The sequence below is a fragment of the Falco naumanni genome, chromosome 5 (assembly GCF_017639655.2).
Source record: "Falco naumanni isolate bFalNau1 chromosome 5, bFalNau1.pat, whole genome shotgun sequence".
Taxonomy (NCBI): domain Eukaryota; kingdom Metazoa; phylum Chordata; class Aves; order Falconiformes; family Falconidae; genus Falco; species Falco naumanni.
The window spans coordinates 68621577-68640310 of NC_054058.1; the positions used below are offsets into that span (position 1 = coordinate 68621577).

Below are 18734 nucleotides of genomic sequence, written 5' to 3' on the forward strand. Positions count from 1 at the left end.
CTTCACTACGTATTCGGCAATTTGTACAGGATGCAAAATGCCCCACTTCTAGCCAGTGGTAGCCAAATCCTGCACATACCTCTAGCTCCAACCAAGGCCAGTGACTGCATTTCAAGAAAAATCCTAGCTAGAAGCTTCTAAACTCAGTCTCCAGTAAGCTGACGGAATGCCACTACTCTGGGAAAGATACTGACAGCATTACTACAGAGAGCTCTTCAGATTCCTGCCCAAGGGCTTTTTGAGGACAGAAGACATCAGCTATCTTTAGATTTTTCTTCACAAGTTATTCCACGTATGTTCATTCCTCCTCCAACTTAAGATTTCCTTACGCAAGTCTGATCTTTTAATTTGTAAGAAAAATTTAAGGATGTCAGCAGAATCTGAGCAAAAGGCACCAGTTTGCAGTCCAGGTTGCAATCCGTCTGTGCGAGATTAGATGACAGAGGCAACAAAGGCAATTCCTCTCACGTACCTCCTCCAAAGTGCTTTGAGGTAACAGTTACAGCCAGAGCACGGAGGCGCAGGAATCCACACCTGTCCAGTTTCTAGCCTCCTCAGGGCTGTCAGGAGGCGAAGGATGTCACTGCAGAGAAGCTCTGGCAAAAGACACCCGTTCCTTCTCAACTGCTGCCCAGTTATAACTATCAGTCGCCTGTAATCCCTGCCATCTTTGAGCTAGGGACCTACATGTGGAGCTCCCATCACTGCTCGTCCCTTGAACCATCCAACCCACCTCAGGATAGAGAGGTGGACTGGAACTCCTCCTGATTCTTCTAGACAATCTGCTTCTCCGTCAGGGACATGCAACGCAATTCCCTGGGAAATGAATGCCTGCGCTCCTCCTGAAACTCCTCACGTGCCACCAATTCCATAGAAGAAGTGTTTGTGAACACTTCGGGTCTGGGCTTTTTCTTTTCCCTGTTAAAATCAGTTTGACCATTATTACAATTATAGATGGGTATTTATTCCAAACAGACACCAAAATACAAAACACGGCCAAGATGAGAAAATGTCTACTGCATGTAATGCCAAACATGAACATCCTAGTCAAGCAAAACGAGTTTAGAATTCCCCCAGGATTTAGGGAAAGTTCTACAATTCCATTTGTCTTGCTTGAGTTTTGCACATTTACCAACTGCAATGAAAAGGTCTGTTGGATAAAACACGATGCCATTTTTGCTTCTGCCAGATGCACTTTAGTGTAACTGCAGTCCAAGGTGCTAACGAAATACCAAAGCGCAAACCCGTGCAACTTCCTGGAGCCAAACACTTACTCCTTTTGAAGTCTCCATTGTTCCCGTAAAACTCCTCCCTAGACAAGGGAGGCCAACGGCATCCTGGCTTCTGCCTGAAAGACGGTGGCCAGCAGGACCAGGGGAGGGATTGTCCCTCTGCACTCAGCCCTGGTGAGGCTGCACCTCCAACACTGGGTTCGGTTTTGGGCCCCTCACTACAAGAAAGACACCGAGGTGCTGCAGCGTGTCCAGAGAAGAGCAACAAAGCTGCTGAAGGCTCTGGAGCACAAGTCCTGTGAGGAGCAGCTGAGGGAACTGGGGTTGGTTAACCTGGGGAAAAGGAGGCTGAGGGGAGACCTCACTGCTCCCTGCAACTACCTGAGAGGCAGCTGTAGTGAGGTGGGGGTCGGTCTCTTTTTTTCCCAGGTAACAATTGATAGGAGGAAAGGAAGTGGCCTCAAGTTGCGCCACAGGAGCTTGAGATGGGATATTCGGGAAAATTCCTTCACCAAAAGGTTTGTCAAGCGTTGGAACAGGCTGCCCAAGGAAGCGGTTGGGTCACCATCCCTGGGTGTATTAAAAGAAATGTAGAGGTGGCGCTTAGGGACCTGCTGTAATGGCGGACTGTGTAGGTTTAGGTTAACTGCTGGACTCAACGATCTTAAAGGTCTTTTCCAACTAAACCTAAATGACCCTGTGATCCTATAAAGAAAGTGCTGGTGTCGCTGGGAGGGTATTTGAATGAGTCGCTGGCCGTGCTGTTGGCTGATGACATGTTTGCAGGAGCTGGGGGATATTCTGGAGCGGGGCGGGGGTATACCCAGCAGATGGAGGCTGACCAGGTGGAAACTGAGGAGGTAGTGGTGGTGGTGGTACCGCCAGCGGGAAAGGAAGCGCCTGGGGTGGGGGAGGATGCAAGGGAGGTGGAGGCACAGGTACAAAGGCTGCTGTTGATGATGGCAGTGTCGGGGCCCGAGTCCTCTGGGTACGTGTGCTACGTGGATGTCCTCCATTTGAACTTCCAGAGAAACCCAAACCCGCGTGTCACTGTCACACTCTGCCCTGATTTTAAAGAGGAATGTGAATGAAGCGGGAGCACGGTGGCGAGCCCTTCTTGTTCTCAACCTGAGCATTTTTCTGGCAGCTTCCTGTCCATTTGAGCCTACCCTCATTTCTGGATCCTCACACTTGCCTTCCACATCCTCACCCCAAGCAGTTGCCTCAGGCTTCTCCCCCTACATTCAGCTTTGTGACTGTGGGCAGAGGCTGCCCATGCTTAAAGGAGACTCCCATCTCCCAGGTGCCAGGTGCCCACGGCTCCTCTGCCACTCCTCCATACACTTCCTACTTCACACTTCCGAGCTTCAAAGTACTGCACAGATATTAACCAAGCTTCTCTCAAACTTCCTTTCAATTCTTCCCCATAAACTTCCTAGGTTGTTGCCTCGCGATGATCTGTTTGGCCTGGTCTTGCCCCTGAACTGTTCTTTCCTTGCTTACTGAACCTGAGAATTTTAGGTGTCTCTGGGACGGATGCTGTGTTTTCTTTTGATTTATCTTTAAGATTTTATAAACACGACGCACACTTATAATCTATCCATAACAAATACATACCGAAAGGAAGAACTAACTGGTATGGCAATAACAGCAAAACCAGATTCCTCTCTCTCCAACGGAGAGAAAGCAGCTTGGCTATTTGAGATGACTAGACTAAAGAAATTCAAAATGGTCACAAAAAACCAGCACTGACTCTTCCAACAATTTGCTCCATCACTAAGTCATTAAAAATCAAATGTTGGAGGCTGACTTCAATTGGGAAATCAATTTCTTCAGCCCTATCCAGCCAGTAATTCGAAAGGGTGGCTTTGCACCTCATCCTGTCATTATGTTTAATTTTGATATATACTTACGGTTTCCTCCAAAAGCGTTTGCTTTTCAGAGTCTACTTTTGGGTCACATACTGGAGTTTGATTTGTAATCGTTTTACTGCAAGCACAGATCCCCTTTGTTAGAGCCAACTCAAGCTGAGCCACTTAAAAATGAATTGCCACTTGTATTCTCCACAGCTATCTGTGCATAGGCATTTCATTATAAATCAGCTACTGTAGCAGTAATGTAGGTGTTACAGCCTGGTTTAACGGGTTACAAGTCGTCATAGACTGAATTTCTGTGAAATACTTACAGTCCCCAGCCTGGTCTGCCACCTGCTGAGCGAACTGCACTGGCTCTCATCGGATGACCTTTTGGAGTGGGGAGAGGAAAAAGAAATAAATCCCATTCAGTTCATCTGAAGATAATTTTTTTAGAAGAAATTCTAAAGTTACGGTCACTCACCAGGTGTGGGTATTTTTTGCTCTTGGGGGCCCAGAAGACATGGTACTGCCGGTTGTCTTGCTACAGGGACCGGAAAGCCCTTGTGAATAAATGCAAACAGTTGGAAAATAAGCTCTAATAAATACTGTATTTCAAAAGCATATGTTGAAATAAAACTTAACAGACCGCTGACTGACAGAGAGGAAGATTTAGAAAGTTTGGTGGCAGTCACCTGAGCAGCAGGTGTCACAGTCACAAGTGGTCGTGCAGGCGGTGACGGCGGCTGTCGCTGCTGCTGCTGAGTCTCCTTATGGAGCCCTGTTGTGTAGCCGGTTCCACTGTGGAAGTTGTTCACAGCCTAGAGGCAGAAGAACATTGACAAAAAGATCAAAGTGTCAGATTATGATGACAATAGATGAAGAAAAGCCTCCACAGGGTAAAATGACTTGTATAATCCTGTACATGCTATCAAGCCTAGAGTAAAGCAGCACACAGAGATAGGAACACATCACAGGAAACACTGCTATTAAGGACTGGTAGCTCAGAGTATCTGTAGTTAAAGGACTTCGGTGTTAACAGCGAATCTGAGAGGCAGGCAAGCATGTTTAGACAAAAGTTTGACCTGAGTTTGCCTGATTATCTCTAAAGAGTTGTCAGCTTCTGTAACAACAGACAATGCATTTGAAAAGTACATGCAGCCTTATTCAGTTTATCCTTCTTTAAGATGTCAACAATTTCTTCCCTTTCAGCTTTTTACAAACAGACTTTCCTTACAAACAGTTGATGAGAAAGTCACCACGTTACCTGGCGCAGGAAGTTGTTGGCAACTAAAGCGTCAGGAGAAACACCTGTCTGATGACACGCCGGGCAAGTATGTTCCTCCGATTCCAGTAAAGCTGTTCTAATACCTGTGTGTAATTAGAAGCGTCAAAATAGGTTTCAGCCAAAGTAGGGAAATCTTTGGGGTTCTCATCAATTATAAGAACACACAGACGATTAATGGGTGGATACGGTCTTGAATGGAGAGCACGAAGCTATAAATGGTCAGTAGTGTAAAAAATGCCCAGTACGCAGCAAATCGCTATACAGTTTTGACATTCCCCCGCTGTAACAGCTGAAGACATAGAGCGGGCTGTGTCCTGATGTTTGGACTAGTCTTTTTTCCACTACCGAGTACAGCAAGAAGCCACCAACATCAAGGCTAATGAACAAAGCACATCTCAAAAAGCCGTGAGTCGGTTCGAGTTTTGAAGGTTTAACCAACTCCTGTGGCAAAGAATGTAGATTAAATGCCCGACTGCCTGTTTGTGGCGGACCAGAGTCAGTCACCAGAGCTGGCTCTATAGTTGTGTATGAGAGAAAGAGCTGTGGACAAACTACGTGCATTCCACATCTAATACTGTAATCACCTGCACAATTATGCACTCTTCTCGTACTCGACCTTCCGCATGTGAAGAAGATTTGACTAGATACACAGAAAGGGAAAAAACTCTGTGGCGCCTTTTTTTTTTTTTTTTTTTTTCCCCCCCCCATTACGGAGAAGAGGCCTTTCCTACTCCGGGCGTACTGAAGTATGAAACAGACCGCGTAGCACAGGTGATCTCCTATTCCTGCTTTCAGAAGATCCGATGTGGTGTTTTGGATTAAAAAACACGGGAGGGGAGTTTACTCCTTACATGACATTACTCACTTACATTCGTCACAGTAACTTGCTCCACAGCAGGGAATAAGCGCTGCATCCGTCGCTGGATCTTTACAAATGGGACATAACAACTCGTTTGGAACGGGCCTGTCTGCGGAGGAGGAGGAGGGCTCCTCTGGTACAAAGGGTGGCTTTTCCTTTCTCTCTCTAGCATAAGCTTCCCTGGAGGGCAGGTGGGGAAGGAAAAAGAAAAAAGTGAAAGATGGGAAAGGAAAAATTTTCCAAGCTTTGGATTTTATCAAAGGAAGATAATAGATGGAAGTCTTCTCACGCCACATTGGCTTTCTACAACGTAGGCATTTACGCTAAATGACTTCTCTAGAGCCACACTATCAGAAGAAGAAGGAGGGGGGAACATTTTTCCTTCTGCAGAACTCTCCCATCTGTCGGATCAACTACGAAATTAGCTCAGACTAGAAAAATAATTGCTTGACAGCTAGAGAGCAGGGGAAAGGAATCCCACCTCTCCTTTGCCAGAGGGTAAATGTAAATTGCTGGATCAGGGTAAAGTTCGTCCCCAGGTAATTTCATTTTGTAAATGAAAGAAGTCTGTGCTACAGCTTCTACAAGAGGAGACCCATGACAGAAAAAGGGAAGTGCTACCGAGTGCACTTTCCAACAGCCACTCTTGTCAGCACACAGCAGTAATTTCTTAGTTTATAGCAACAGGAACACTTCAGCCCGTTTCACACATGAGATTTGCTAAAAGTCAGAGGAGGAGGAAATCTCAGTCCAAGGGCTATTTGTTAAATTTTGCAAGAAGCCTTTGAAACGTAAACCAGAAGCAAAACGAGCATTCAGAGAGAATGATGCCAGCTGGAAACACTACTGAAATGCCTTGCAGAAATACAGGTTCTTAGCATACCCCAAGGTCAGCCAGCTTCCCGGGGCATGAACAGCAGGACTACTCTATTTCAATATGGGAAAGTATTGCAGATTTTAAGGTTAAGATACGACGGTAGTGCTTCCTCCCTCGTAATTAGAGGCTGGCCACCTCGGCTGCATTGCCACTCAGACATTTACGCATGGTTGCTCTCATTCGCATTTTGGTCGGCCCGATTAATTCCATACTTACGCATTAATAGTTGGTATCACGTATTTCCCAGCCTTTGTCAGCATGGCACCTTTTGTGTTGGGATCCTTCACCTCCATCAGGAAACTCCTTGGAATTCCGGTGCTCCTTTTAATTCTGCGAACAGGCTCCACATTTTTGTCCTGTTGAGAACAGAAATGCAGACATCTCTCCTCTTCAGACGCACACTTAAAATGACGTTTCAGAGATAATTTTAAGCAGCGAAAGCCTTTAATCCCCTCCTTTTACCTAACATAATGGCTGCTCGACTCATACTCCTGCTTTCCCCAACGAGCATAGCCAGGACGTACCACAGGTTTGAGCAGAGTTTTGAACCCAGTCGTCATTCTTTGGCTTAACTTCAGGACCCTTCAGGGTGAAATAGCCCTTTGCTCACCATCCGCTCAGAGCAGAGACACAAACCTGTTCCCCCTCCAAAGCCCTTGGGCAACGTGTGAGAGCTTAATTCAGGGCTCCGAATCAGCCCCCATGGAAACTTACATTCACTTCTATATAGGAAGGCTGAATTCATCCCTCCTGCATGTACATTCAGGGACTGATGTTAAACGGCATGAATATTCAGCCAGAGGCTTCTGTAGTTAAAACTGACAGATACTCAATAGACGGGGTCAACAGAAACCTCTTGTTTTTAGAGGAAATACCAACAACTTTGAACTGTCATTAGAAAGAGTTAGAACCAGGAAAATTTCCAGTACTATTGAAATAGATACAAATATGTATGAAAGTTCACTGAGAAAGATCTATGGACATCTTTAATGTCTGTGACCTAGAGAAAAAAAAGTTTCACATTTAGAATTCCAGGTTTCCCTTGAATTTGGAAGGGCTTTGCAACATTGCCATGTAACATTTCGCCCCGAGAGAAACAATTCTTACTGGGAGTGTTCATGTCTTTGTCACATAAATGCCAAGGTAAAAAACCCTAAAAGCTCGGTAACACCAGAGGCCTGCCCCAATCTTACCCTATTTACCGGGCAGTTCTTGGCATAGTGGCCAGGTTTTCCACAGCAAAAGCAACTGGATGATGGTGGAGGCAGATCCAAGGGTTCCCTCAAGTAACTAGAAGGTTTGGGGAAAAAAAGGAAAAGGTATGCATGTGTCTCTCTTCTTAAAAGAAACATCTCCATACTTTTTCCATAACCTTTGAAGACCACATTTGATACTTACTTGGATGGATCGTATTCATGGCAGGACTGTATCATCATCGCCTTTATCTTATCCTCTTCGGAAGCATTGGCTTCAGCCAGGTTGGCAGTCTGTTTAACAGGTAATGGTTATTTGACACACACATTAGGCTACAAATAGGCTCTCTTTGTACCTTACATAAAGACTTGTGAAGCCAAGCCAAGTTTTGTCCAAGCGGACTGAAGCTATGTGTAGAAAAAAGCACACCAGCCAGCATTTTGAAGCTGGTCTTTAAGCCCCAGACTAGTCAAAGAAGCTAGCCACGGTACATTTAACCGAGAAAGATGTGTGCAAGTAGCAGTATTTACATTCTGCAGCGTCAAAAGGACACACAACTTCAGAGTCGTGGCAGTTGGTTTTGCTTGCTGAAATTCAGCTTCAGACCCAGAAGCATTAAAAGGAATCAAGCTTTCTATAATCCCTCAGCAAGACAAAAGATTCTTTTCAGCAGACATCTGACCATCGTGTGCTGTAGGCAGTCCAAACCGCACGGTTCCGCCCCCTCCCCCGCCGCCACTCGCTTCTTCATAGGAAGTGACTGAACTACAATTTTTTTCCAGTTGGCACTGTCCTTTTAACACGCAAATTGTAATATAAACCTTACGCAGAACTAGATCTTCGAACTATGGAAGCCAGATGGTTTTTTTTTACACAGTACTTCTTCAAATGTTTCTATTACACACTAGTCCAGATACAAGCAGGGTCAAAGGGGGTGACTGTACATTATATGGAACTTCAAGCACCTATCCTACAGACCAACTGCTCATGTTTTCCTTTTTACATGCATTCACTCACAAAAGCAACCAACTAGTTTCCACATGTTATTAAATAGCTGTTCCATATACGCAGGAACATAATCCAGATCGCCATCTATGAAATCATTTCCAGTAACATTTGCAGAGAACTTTTATAGACACTTGACTGATTTGTCTGAACCCAAATGGTTTACAAAACACACCCAAACCCCACAACACATTCCTAGGAACAGGCCGACATTCAACTATGGCATTCAATACATAGTCATAGCAAAGCAGAAAAGTTCTTACTACACATTGCCTCCTGTGCCAGCCTGCACTAAAGAGGTCAGGGTAACAGTTCGGAGCTGCTTTGTTACCTATCTCCGTATTTCTGAAATCTTTGAATTTCTCAAAAGCTTGGACAGATTTCCACATTTTAGAGTAAATTTCACATGCCTTTACAGAACCAAGGGACAGCCCAGAGGGAGGCCAATGTCTTTTGGTGGCTGCTTCCCAAACTAATTCTGCACACACCCCCACCCCCACCCTGCCGCAAAATGTTAATTAACACAATTAAATTTCTGCAGTGAGCGAGGGAAGACGTTCCCAGTGGGAAGAGATTTCTTTCTCGTGGAAATGAGCTCTGGCCTTCATTTTCAGAGGAAAGAACTAGCTCCTCTGCGTTAGGCCCTGCCTTCTCTAGTCTTTGTAACTTTAAAGACTATGTTTTTAATCACTTCTGTGGCTAGCACTACGCCTCTTCACCAAGTGCAATCACTAGCGTTTCCCCAGACAACGTTACACGTTGCTGAGCACAAAATACCAGCAGTTCCATTACAAAACATGCTTTCAGGCGGTCACGTCTGCTGATGTGCCTCGCATAAACACTGGCACAGTCCTATCAACAATTAGGTGCACTTGCACAGTTTGCACAGTCTGCATGTAAACAAATTAGGTTGCGTCGTCCTCTGTCTGTATGCCACAATTCAGGCAGTCCCGCACCATTCAAAGAATGGACCTGTAACTGTAATGACTAGAAATTCAAAAACAGCCATGCAATTGTCCATGTTCCAGAAACACGTCTGTTCTGGCTGTTGCAAAGGCCCTAGAAATGTCCATAACTTACAGCCAATTAAATCCTGCTGTAAAAATTGTGTTAGTTTCCAATGAACAATGAGCGGGACGTATGAAAAATGGTAAACAGCTTCTGAAGTGCTGCTTCTTTGTGTCTTGCAGATGGGTAACACTGCAGCATTACACTGAGGCCAGTAAGGTGCTCCCCTTCCCTCTTCCCAAGCTGGGAACTACTCTCTACAGGATAGTATCAAAGTAACATTTTAAAGTTAGGAGAAACACTCTGAATTATTAACAATTAATGTTTTGCTCATATTACAGCAGTTATCCAGCTAGAGAGCACAGTGTAAGGTTTACAAACACTATTTCACAAGCAAGTACATCTAAGCATACCTTAATAAGCTGGGCCAGAGAAAGAGGTGCAGAAGGGTCGCCAACCTATTCAGAAAAATTAAACACATATTCAAGTTCTACAATCAAAACAGAGCAATAGTTCACCCCTACTGCTGTATGAAAGCCTGCGCTATATCCTCTGAGCGTCACCGGAAGAGCCATCTCCAAGCCAGTGGAATTTATACTTGTTCAAAACAAAGTCCAAACCTTAAACAGCTTAAGTATGCCTACGTTGTTAATGAGAAGAAACTAAAGCAACCAACCCCTCCTGAGATCAACCTATTGCTCAGAATACCTCAGAGGGGGACCCTTGTCAAATGCTCACAACTGCTTAAAAGACGGAGGGTCAAGGAAGCTGTCCATTTGCAGCTCGAAAGGATCTAAAAAAATTATTTCCGTTTATTTGAGAAGGAAGTGTCACTACAGGAAACATTGTCAGTGCAGTTTATAAATTAATCAGTTAATAGCTCATCATTTACTAAATGCACACAGGTGTGATACATGAACGCAGTATAGTTTTTGCGCTGTCTTTCGTTTACTTTAATTAGACCCCAGGTTCACGAATTTCTAGATTAAGTTATCCTAAGAGCTTACAAAGTGATCAGATCCAGTGACCTAGAGCTCGTGTAATGCCTCACGCCATTCTAGTGAAGAACAAGCAGTTATACTTACAGATGAAAACCAAACACCACCACAAAGTAATGTTTGTACTATGAGGGCTATTTTGAAATGCATCGTGGCACGTAGCATTCCCCCCAAGGGCCAAATGGAGATCTAGGCCATTACGAGTCAAGTATCTCCTCGAGTTACTTATTCATGTCTTAGCAGCAGAACAACAGTGTTTTCTGACCGGAAGAAAAATGCTGCCCCTTTTCCAAATGTAAATTCAAAGTGGTGGTGTACCAAGTTCAGTGGTGCAAACCTTGAACCTACAAGCTCTACAAATGAGCATACATTATCGGTACAACACACAGTCATACAAGAAATAGTCTAGCCTATTCAGTACGAAATGCAATGCCTTACTAGGCACAAATACCATTATTCACATTAGAACCGCGCAAATGTTGGCATTGCTCAGTTTTCACTATGCTGAATCAAATACATTGGATTTACAGCATACACTGTGTTTCACTGGAAAATATGTTTTATATATATATTATAAATATTATATATAAAACATATATATTTTATATATTTTTATATATATAAAAAGAGTTAGTACAAGGCTACATTTCTTAGACTTAGGTGCAGCATGTAGAAAAAAAGTTTCAGCTTGTGTTTTTACATACCTCTTTTGATGTTCTACTCGCTGGCTCAGTTCGACTTCTAGAAGAAGAAAGAAAGATGATCAGAACTTAAAATAAAGCACTTGAAACCAACATAAAGCAGTGAAAACAGTTTATAAAACCTGAACATCAAAACATTGTGTTCTGGTAGTCTTATGAATGTGGAAATTTATTTCTATACATAAAGTGCGCTCTCCTGGTACATTCAGTGCAACTGAAATAAAGACCAAAATCCCATTCCTTCTTTGTCCCCAATGACTCTAAGATACAGAATACAGCAGTGCAAGAAGAAGTCCTCACATACTTTCTTTCTGCCCTCTAAGTACCAAAACTGTGAAGACTGTGCTACATTTTTCTGTTCTTGAATAGTCAGCCATCCAAACACGAAGGCACCTTCAGGCAATCTGTATAGCCCCACTATCACAAATAGGTACCAGATAGAGCACTTTGGTTTCTACACTCCTCTGACAAAACAAGAACAGTTGTCTGTAGAAAAGTGTTTCTTGGTGGAAGCCCAAGCACTGTGTTCAGGTACCTACCATACTTAGCCTAAAGTGACTACAAATAGCAGTAGAAACATCACCTGAAAGCAGTTCCTAGGATTTTCTGTGATCGAGGAGGCCTGTGTTAAAAAAATAAGAAAAAAAGTCTTGATTACCAGAACTTGCTTTAAGATCATCTTGAACATGCTACAATATTTTAGGAAACGCTTATGACACACAAGCCCTTGCCGAGATCCCACATACTCATTGGTCTGTACCTGCACGCTACTCATGAATCAAACATGCAACCGCCGATCTAGTTAACAAACAATTCATACATCATCCAAAGCGTCCCACGAGCAGAGGCAACCCAAAGGCTGCTGTGCAATTCCGGCACAAATAGAAAGGCTCATACTTCCTGCCACTGCTACACCACCACCAGGCTCGCAAGTACAGCCACGTACCTCCTGAAGATGAGGAAGCGCGAGGAAAAGCTTTAGATTCCCACACCACGGTTTCTTCCACCCACTTGCCTTGAGGAAGATACTACAAGGTGACTAACGCATTCCTGAAGGCCTCTCCACCATGACAGCATGCATTCACCATTCCCAAACACTAACGACTCTACCAGTTGTTTCCACAATGGTTCCAGCTGAAGGAATAGAAAGCTGACCTGCCCGATCCATTTGCAACTTTAGCAGAGCAGCGGCATTCATCCCTTATCCCCACGTGCAGGTATTTCTTGGATCTTTGATGCTAGTGGCACCTAGCCTCTCATTTTAGGGCAGCATGCCAACACCAGGAGAGGGTGCCATCCAACCAGAAATGGAGGATATATTGACAAGACAGCACTAAGCATCCCGATCTAAATTAACCCCCCAAACAAGGCCATGCTTAGCAGCACAGTGCTGTGGCATCTAGAAACTCTTGGTAGTGCTGGGAAGCACTAATATGCCCAAAGCTTACAGGAGAGCCACATAAATTCAGGGGGGTTTGCTTGCAGATGCTTCATGGGTACTAGGATGCTGCTGTACTGTTTGTTTGAGACACGCTGTAACTCGCCGGTATACTTTATTAATTGAGAACTAACATTAGAAAGACACGGCAAAACCACAAGTCAGTAATATCTACTCATGGTGGAGGAGAGGTCTGTCTTGAAGAAGGCTGGAAAACATGACCATTCAAACCATGCTGATGCAGCTGATACAGAACTGGACTGTACGAATACATCGATGACAGCAACAATGCTGTAGTCAGGCTTACATTTGAATATCTGCAATTGTAATCAGATTCTCTGTCCTCCATAAATCTGAGGAATACAGCAGTAATACCTGGAGCACAGAGAGCAGCTTAGGGTGAAATCAAACTTAGAAAGGTAACTACCAACATTTGGGAATGTGCTCAACTGCTTTCTGAGCTTCAGGTTTGGAAAAGATCAACTGTTCCTTCACCGTCCTGGCACAAAAGGCAATACGCTTTAGGACGTTGCTCTTTTTCTCTTGCCCGACACAGGCATTGTCTTTAGGAAACTAATAGGAATCACTTAAGAATGAAACTTCTTGTTTGCACGGTTTGCCAGCTGGCCACTCAGTCTTTCCTCTGGAGACAGCATGCAGCCCACACACACACCCCCCTCTGGGGTGTAAGAATACCCTGCCCCCCCGCCCCCAAACAAAGGAAGCAGTCAAACACTGAGACTCGGACTGCTGGCAGATGGGAACAAATCACCAGTTCACACTGCAATGTGTCTCTCCGTTTACTCTAAAAGCAATACAAGCAAAAGCATACAATAAGGAATCTCTCTGCATAGAGGAAACAGGATGGAGAACTTGACTCTCAGAAAAACCAACCCCAAGAACAAACTCAATTCAAACGTCTGAACAGCTACCACTGTTGGAGTTTGAATGCCACGTCCCAGCGGGCTGAAAAATCTAAGTCTGCTTTGGGACAGATACCTTCAAATCTGCCCTGTCACAACACAATTTAACAGCAGCTTTAACAAGAAAGATACAACCGGAATGCCTCCGTAAACCAACAGCCACAAAGAAGGTGAACACACTGAAACCCCTCCCACAGGACACAACGCGGTATGGCTACTTACCCAAGGTCTGTCTTGCCGGTAGCTTTAACTCCTCTAACAGGGACTCTCCTAACAGTTACCGATGAGTTCCTTGGAATCAGGGCATTGTCATCTGTGTATTCTGGAAACAGCATCAATACAGAGAAAGCATCAGTCAGTTCGTAAGAGTGATATTAATATGTCATGACATAGCACCTCAGGGAACCCCTTTACAGATAGAAAAGCAACATTTTACACACAGCGTCATGCTTTTATCATCTCCACACACTCACAGCACCTTTCCAGAAATCTTCAGGTCTGATAGTCAAACACAAGCAGCAAAATCTTTTCCATTTGTTTTGAATCGTTTCAATGCCAACAGCAAAACGGTCTCTAAAGTCACTAAAGCAGAGTCTGCTAAAGCATGAGGCTCTTTCCTGATCTAACTTTCATTGCTTTTGCTCCTGTTAGCTTACAAAACCCTAGAACATGTCTCTATAATAGCGAGCACGGAAGAGGACACCCCCACCCCGCCTCCCACCTTTTAAAACACATCCCAACCATCCATTTTGCCTTCCCACCATCTTCAAAAAGAGTCCATCTCTTTTTTTTTTTTTTCCCCAGGATGTGCAAAATCCTGTTTACTTTTAGCTTCTATTAGCATTGCTTCTATTACGAGATTTCCGTGATCACGCAGCTCGGAAAAATCTGAACAAGTTGGCCATCTTCACTCAGGGTTCACTGAAGGGTCTTTCCAAGATCATGCCAACATTTAGCCAGGACTCCTGCACCAAGTTATAAAACCCACGACCATATCTCCACAGGGAAGATCTCCAAGAACCCCCTTTAGGCAGGACATCCAGGCCTAGTTCTTTCCTTCATCTTCTGAAGGTGACTTTAAGCACGTAGATGCTGTTCAATAAAAACGGAAATTCACCGTTATGTATAAAACCCCAAAATCTGGCATACATGTGTCTGACACTGAATTGTATTCCTTAGCTTTGCTCTGACAACCGCTGGGGGATTTTTGCATTTTCACAGGGAAAACACCCTTACAGAAGTTCCAGTAAGCATCTGTGTCACAACCTGTACGTCTGCCTCTACCTGCATGTCTGTCTCTACCGCTGTATATGACACGCGATCCCGTAACACCCCCAAGACCCCTAACACCGTGCTGTTAAGTCTGCTCACAGATACTCTCCTGAACATACTTTACCCATCTGTAGGTAAACAGCGTGTTTAGGTCCAACCACTGGAAAGGCTGGGGCCAAAGTTACAGTTACCGCAGCAGGCATGTCATTCTGTTTCAGTTTTAATACATCAAAGAGGGAGAGGAAAAAATCCTATGAGTACACATTGTAAAGACAAGACTGTTGTGGGAATGTCACAGAACCACAGGAAAAAGGAAAAAAAACCCAACCGATAAAATTTGAATGTTTAAGGAATGGAGACGGTTTCCAAGTCTTTTTATTTCTGACAAGTCATATTCCAAAGTCTTTAATCACATGCAAGCTTTGCCAGACGGTAGATTACCAAGCTGAAACAGCACGCTAAGTAATACAAAACCATTACCGTCTCTGAGAATCAAGCACCATTTCTCAGATTCAAAAGAACTTAGGGCTTCTCGAAGAACATTTTTAGGTATATTCACCATAACTGATCTGCCATAAAACTTCACTACTGCCCTGACACCGTCTAACACGCAGTACCACGACAAAAATGCACCGTTTGAAAGAAAAGAAGAAATGATGCTCAATAGCATCTGAATGAAAATGTCTTTGGTGCAGCAAAGAAGCTGTATTGGCAAGAAATGCCAAGTATACTTTAGACAGAACGCTCGTCTACAAGATGGCTTTCCAGGGTCTGCATAGATTCTCACTCACAGATACACTCTTGATCCCAAACGTTGCTGCTGAGCAGTTTCTGCAGCAGCCAAGCACCACTTTTCCAATGCGGTGGAGTAAAAGTAGCTGAAGACAAATTTCAGTCACCAAACCCACTTTTTTTTCCCCTTTAAATTAGCCACCCACTCCTTTTCTATCACGTTCAGCCTTCTCTGCCGGCTTTCAAAGAAATCTGGCAGGATTGTGATGACAAGGCATTGTCCCACATTCCCTTCTCGTTTTACCTAGAAGGGTTCCCAGAAACCAAACCCCTTCCACGCGCGGTGTCGCACACGGACCCCGTACGCTGCTGTGCCTGGCTGCGCACACAGCCCTGACGGCAGCTGCCAGCGCACAACCACGGAAGAGCAGCTCTGAGGCCCCAGCACAAGTCACCGCTGCCGGCCGCGGCCCAACCGCCTCACTGGCCGCCCGCGCCGCCGCCAGCCGGCCGGTCCCCGGTCCCCGCGCCCGCCGCCCCCACGCACCTTCCATGGTCTGGGCGTTGGTGACCTGCAGGTCGCAGCGGGTCGCCTTCAGCCTCTCGCGGCCCATGATCTGGCGCCTGAGGTCGCGCAGGGAGATGTGGGGGCCGTGAAAGGTGACCACATCAGAGCTCAGCCTGGAGGAGAACTTGTAGTGGACACACGACATGGCCGGGGCCAGGCGGTGCCCGCTCCGCGATGGCACCTCACGCAGCAGCTGGCCTCGCGGCCCCCACAGCAGGTCAGGGCCCACCGAGGGGCTGGGGCCAGCAGCGCGGGCTGAGCCCGCCGGCTCCTCCTCGCAGCCCCGGTGGGAGGACGATGGCGACAGGCCCTGGCTCGGCCTCCGCTCCCTCCTCGCACCAGCGCTGCCAGGCCAAGCTGCTCGCTATGGCAACCCGGGCGGCTCCGCATTGTGACAGAGGGGCTCAGGGGGCCACTCAGCGCCCCTGGGGGAGGGGCCTTCATCAGCCCCGCCCGGGCCGCCGGTGTCCCTGCTGTCCCCCAGCCTGTCACCGCCCCGTGCCCTGTCACCCCCCAGGGCTGCGGTGTCCCTCCTGTCACCCCCTGGGGCCTTCACCACCCAGCGTCACCTGTCAGCCCCTGCGCCTCTGGTGGCTCTCCCAACGGCCCTGGGCACATCACCGCCCTGTGCCCTGTCACCCCCAGGCTGTCACGGCCTGCTGTCCCCTCCTGTCACCCCCAGGCTTTCCCCAGCCGCTGACCCTTCCCGTCACCCCCAGGCTGTCCCCAACAGTTGTCCCCTCCTGTCACCCCCTAGGCTGTCCCTGCCTGCTTTCCCCTCCTGTCTCCCCCACGCTGTACCTGCCTGCTGTCCCCTCCTGTCACCCCCAGGCTGTCCCCAGCCACTGACCCTTCCCATCACCCCCAGGCTGTCCCCAACAGTTGTCCCCTCCTGTCACCCACCAGGCTGTCCCCACCAGCTGTCTCTCCTGTCACCCCACAGGCCTGTTACTACCAGCTGTCCCCTCCTGTCACCCCCAGACTGTCCCCACCTGCTGTCCCCTCCTGTCCCAAGGCAGCCTGGGGAAAATGCTGGGGCTCTGCCGGGTGGCACTTGGCTGCCCGCACCGCAGGGACAGCGCGGGGAGGGGACATCTCAGGGTGTCGCAGTGTTGTCCTTGTTGTACTCCTCCATGGTATTAATGATGGTTCCTTTTGTAACTGGCTTTTATTCACTGTCTGACGGGGCTTCCTCTGGTAGAACCAGTGCCAGGAGGAAAAAAGGGCGCAGTCCAGTCGTAACGGGCGAGGTGCACACTGTCATCTTTTGTAATGCTTCATAAAATAGCTTTTATTTAAATTCTGTATCTGCAGTATTTTTTCCAAAAATGTTCAGTTAAGGGAAGACGAGAGAAAGGGTGAGTCCACTAGCACGAGCGGGGAGAGCCATGTGACCTTGACCTCGAGCGGGGATAACCACGTGACCTTGACCTAGAATGACAGCCCCGACTCTTCTCTCTGCCTCTTCTTGGATACGGTGGTGATCGTGGGTAGGAATGAGAGGGGTCACGGCTAGATGATCGAGAGCAGCAGCGAGGGTGGGAAGGACCTGATCTTGACTTGCAGTAGGTATGCGCACTTCTAGAGCGAGAGGAAGTGGCACAGGGAGACCTGGACCTTAAAAAACAAAACGCAACACAAAGGAAATGAATGAAGTTAATTCAAAACAATCACTCACACCATTTTCTTTTTTCTCCCAAATTTGTTTGGGTTGGGTTTTTTTTCCTCTCCATACGCTTATGTCAAAGCTTCTTTCAGCTGCTGATATACCGCTGCTGCAAACCGAAGAGCACGGCGGCATGTAAAGGTTTCTGCTTACGAGCCAGAACAGCTGCTGCTGTGGTAGTGTAAAAACACGCAGGAAGGGTAAGTCTGTTCCCACTCACTTCTATCGCATGGACTACCCTAGCTATGGATGGATTTCAGGGGTGTCTGCTGGTCTCTGCTGGTACATGGACATGCAGATGTCTCACTACCCAGCATCCACCTGCAGCGCAAACCACTCTTGTGCTTTGTAAGATGCAAAAAAAGTGAGTCTTAATGGCCACGGCGCAGTATCAACTGCCAGGAAAGCAGGGTTTAGCCTGGAGGCAGTAAAGCTCCATTTGAAAATGCCAGCTTAGTCTATTTAACTTCACTACGTATTCGGCAATTTGTACAGGATGCAAAATGCCCCACTTCTAGCCAGTGGTAGCCAAATCCTGCACATACCTCTAGCTCCAACCAAGGCCAGTGACTGCATTTCAAGAAAAATCCTAGCTAGAAGCTTCTAAACTCAGTCTCCAGTAAGCTGACGGAATGCCACTACTCTGGGAAAGATACTGACAGCATTACTACAGAGAGCTCTTCAGATTCCTGCCCAAGGGCTTTCTGAGGACAGAAGACATCAGCTATCTTTAGATTTTTCTTCACAAGTTATTCCACGTATGTTCATTCCTCCTCCAACTTAAGATTTCCTAACGCAAGTCTGATCTTTTAATTTGTAAGAAAAATTTAAGGATGTCAGCAGAATCTGAGCAAAAGGCACCAGTTTGCAGTCCAGGTTGCAATCCGTCTGTGCGAGATTAGATGACAGAGGCAACAAAGGCAATTCCTCTCACGTACCTCCTCCAAAGTGCTTTGAGGTAACAGTTACAGCCAGAGCACGGAGGCGCAGGAATCCACACCTGTCCAGTTTCTAGCCTCCTCAGGGCTGTCAGGAGGCGAAGGATGTCACTGCAGAGAAGCTTTGGCAAAAGACACCCGTTCCTTCTCAACTGCTGCCCAGTTATAACTATCAGTCGCCT

The 18734-nt window shown here is 46.3% G+C and overlaps 1 protein-coding gene across 1 annotated transcript; it reads right to left on the bottom strand.

Annotated features, from left to right (window-relative positions):
* Window positions 1-10997: 10997 nt before the first annotated feature.
* On the bottom strand, window positions 10998-16164 carry LOC121088204 (E3 ubiquitin-protein ligase RBBP6-like). The gene is made up of 3 exons (XM_040593908.1): window positions 15928-16164; window positions 13599-13698; window positions 10998-11055 (listed from the first exon to the last, which is right to left on the bottom strand). Exons 1-3 carry the CDS (start codon window positions 16091-16093, stop codon window positions 10998-11000), a joined length of 324 nt encoding a protein of 107 aa, XP_040449842.1. The 5' UTR covers window positions 16094-16164.
* Window positions 16165-18734: the final 2570 nt, after the last annotated feature.

Bases quoted from the DNA above. Each gene is read 5' to 3' on its own strand.
- LOC121088204 (XM_040593908.1), bottom strand. From the start codon at position 16,093: ATGTCGTGTGTCCACTACAAGTTCTCCTCCAGGCTGAGCTCTGATGTG. The intron at 13,699-15,927 runs GTGCGTGGGGGC...TGCTGTTTCCAG, and splicing joins CAACGCCCAGACCATGGAAG to AATACACAGATGACAATGCC. The intron at 11,056-13,598 runs GTAAGTAGCCAT...TTCTTCTTCTAG, and splicing joins ACCGGCAAGACAGACCTTGG to AAGTCGAACTGAGCCAGCGA.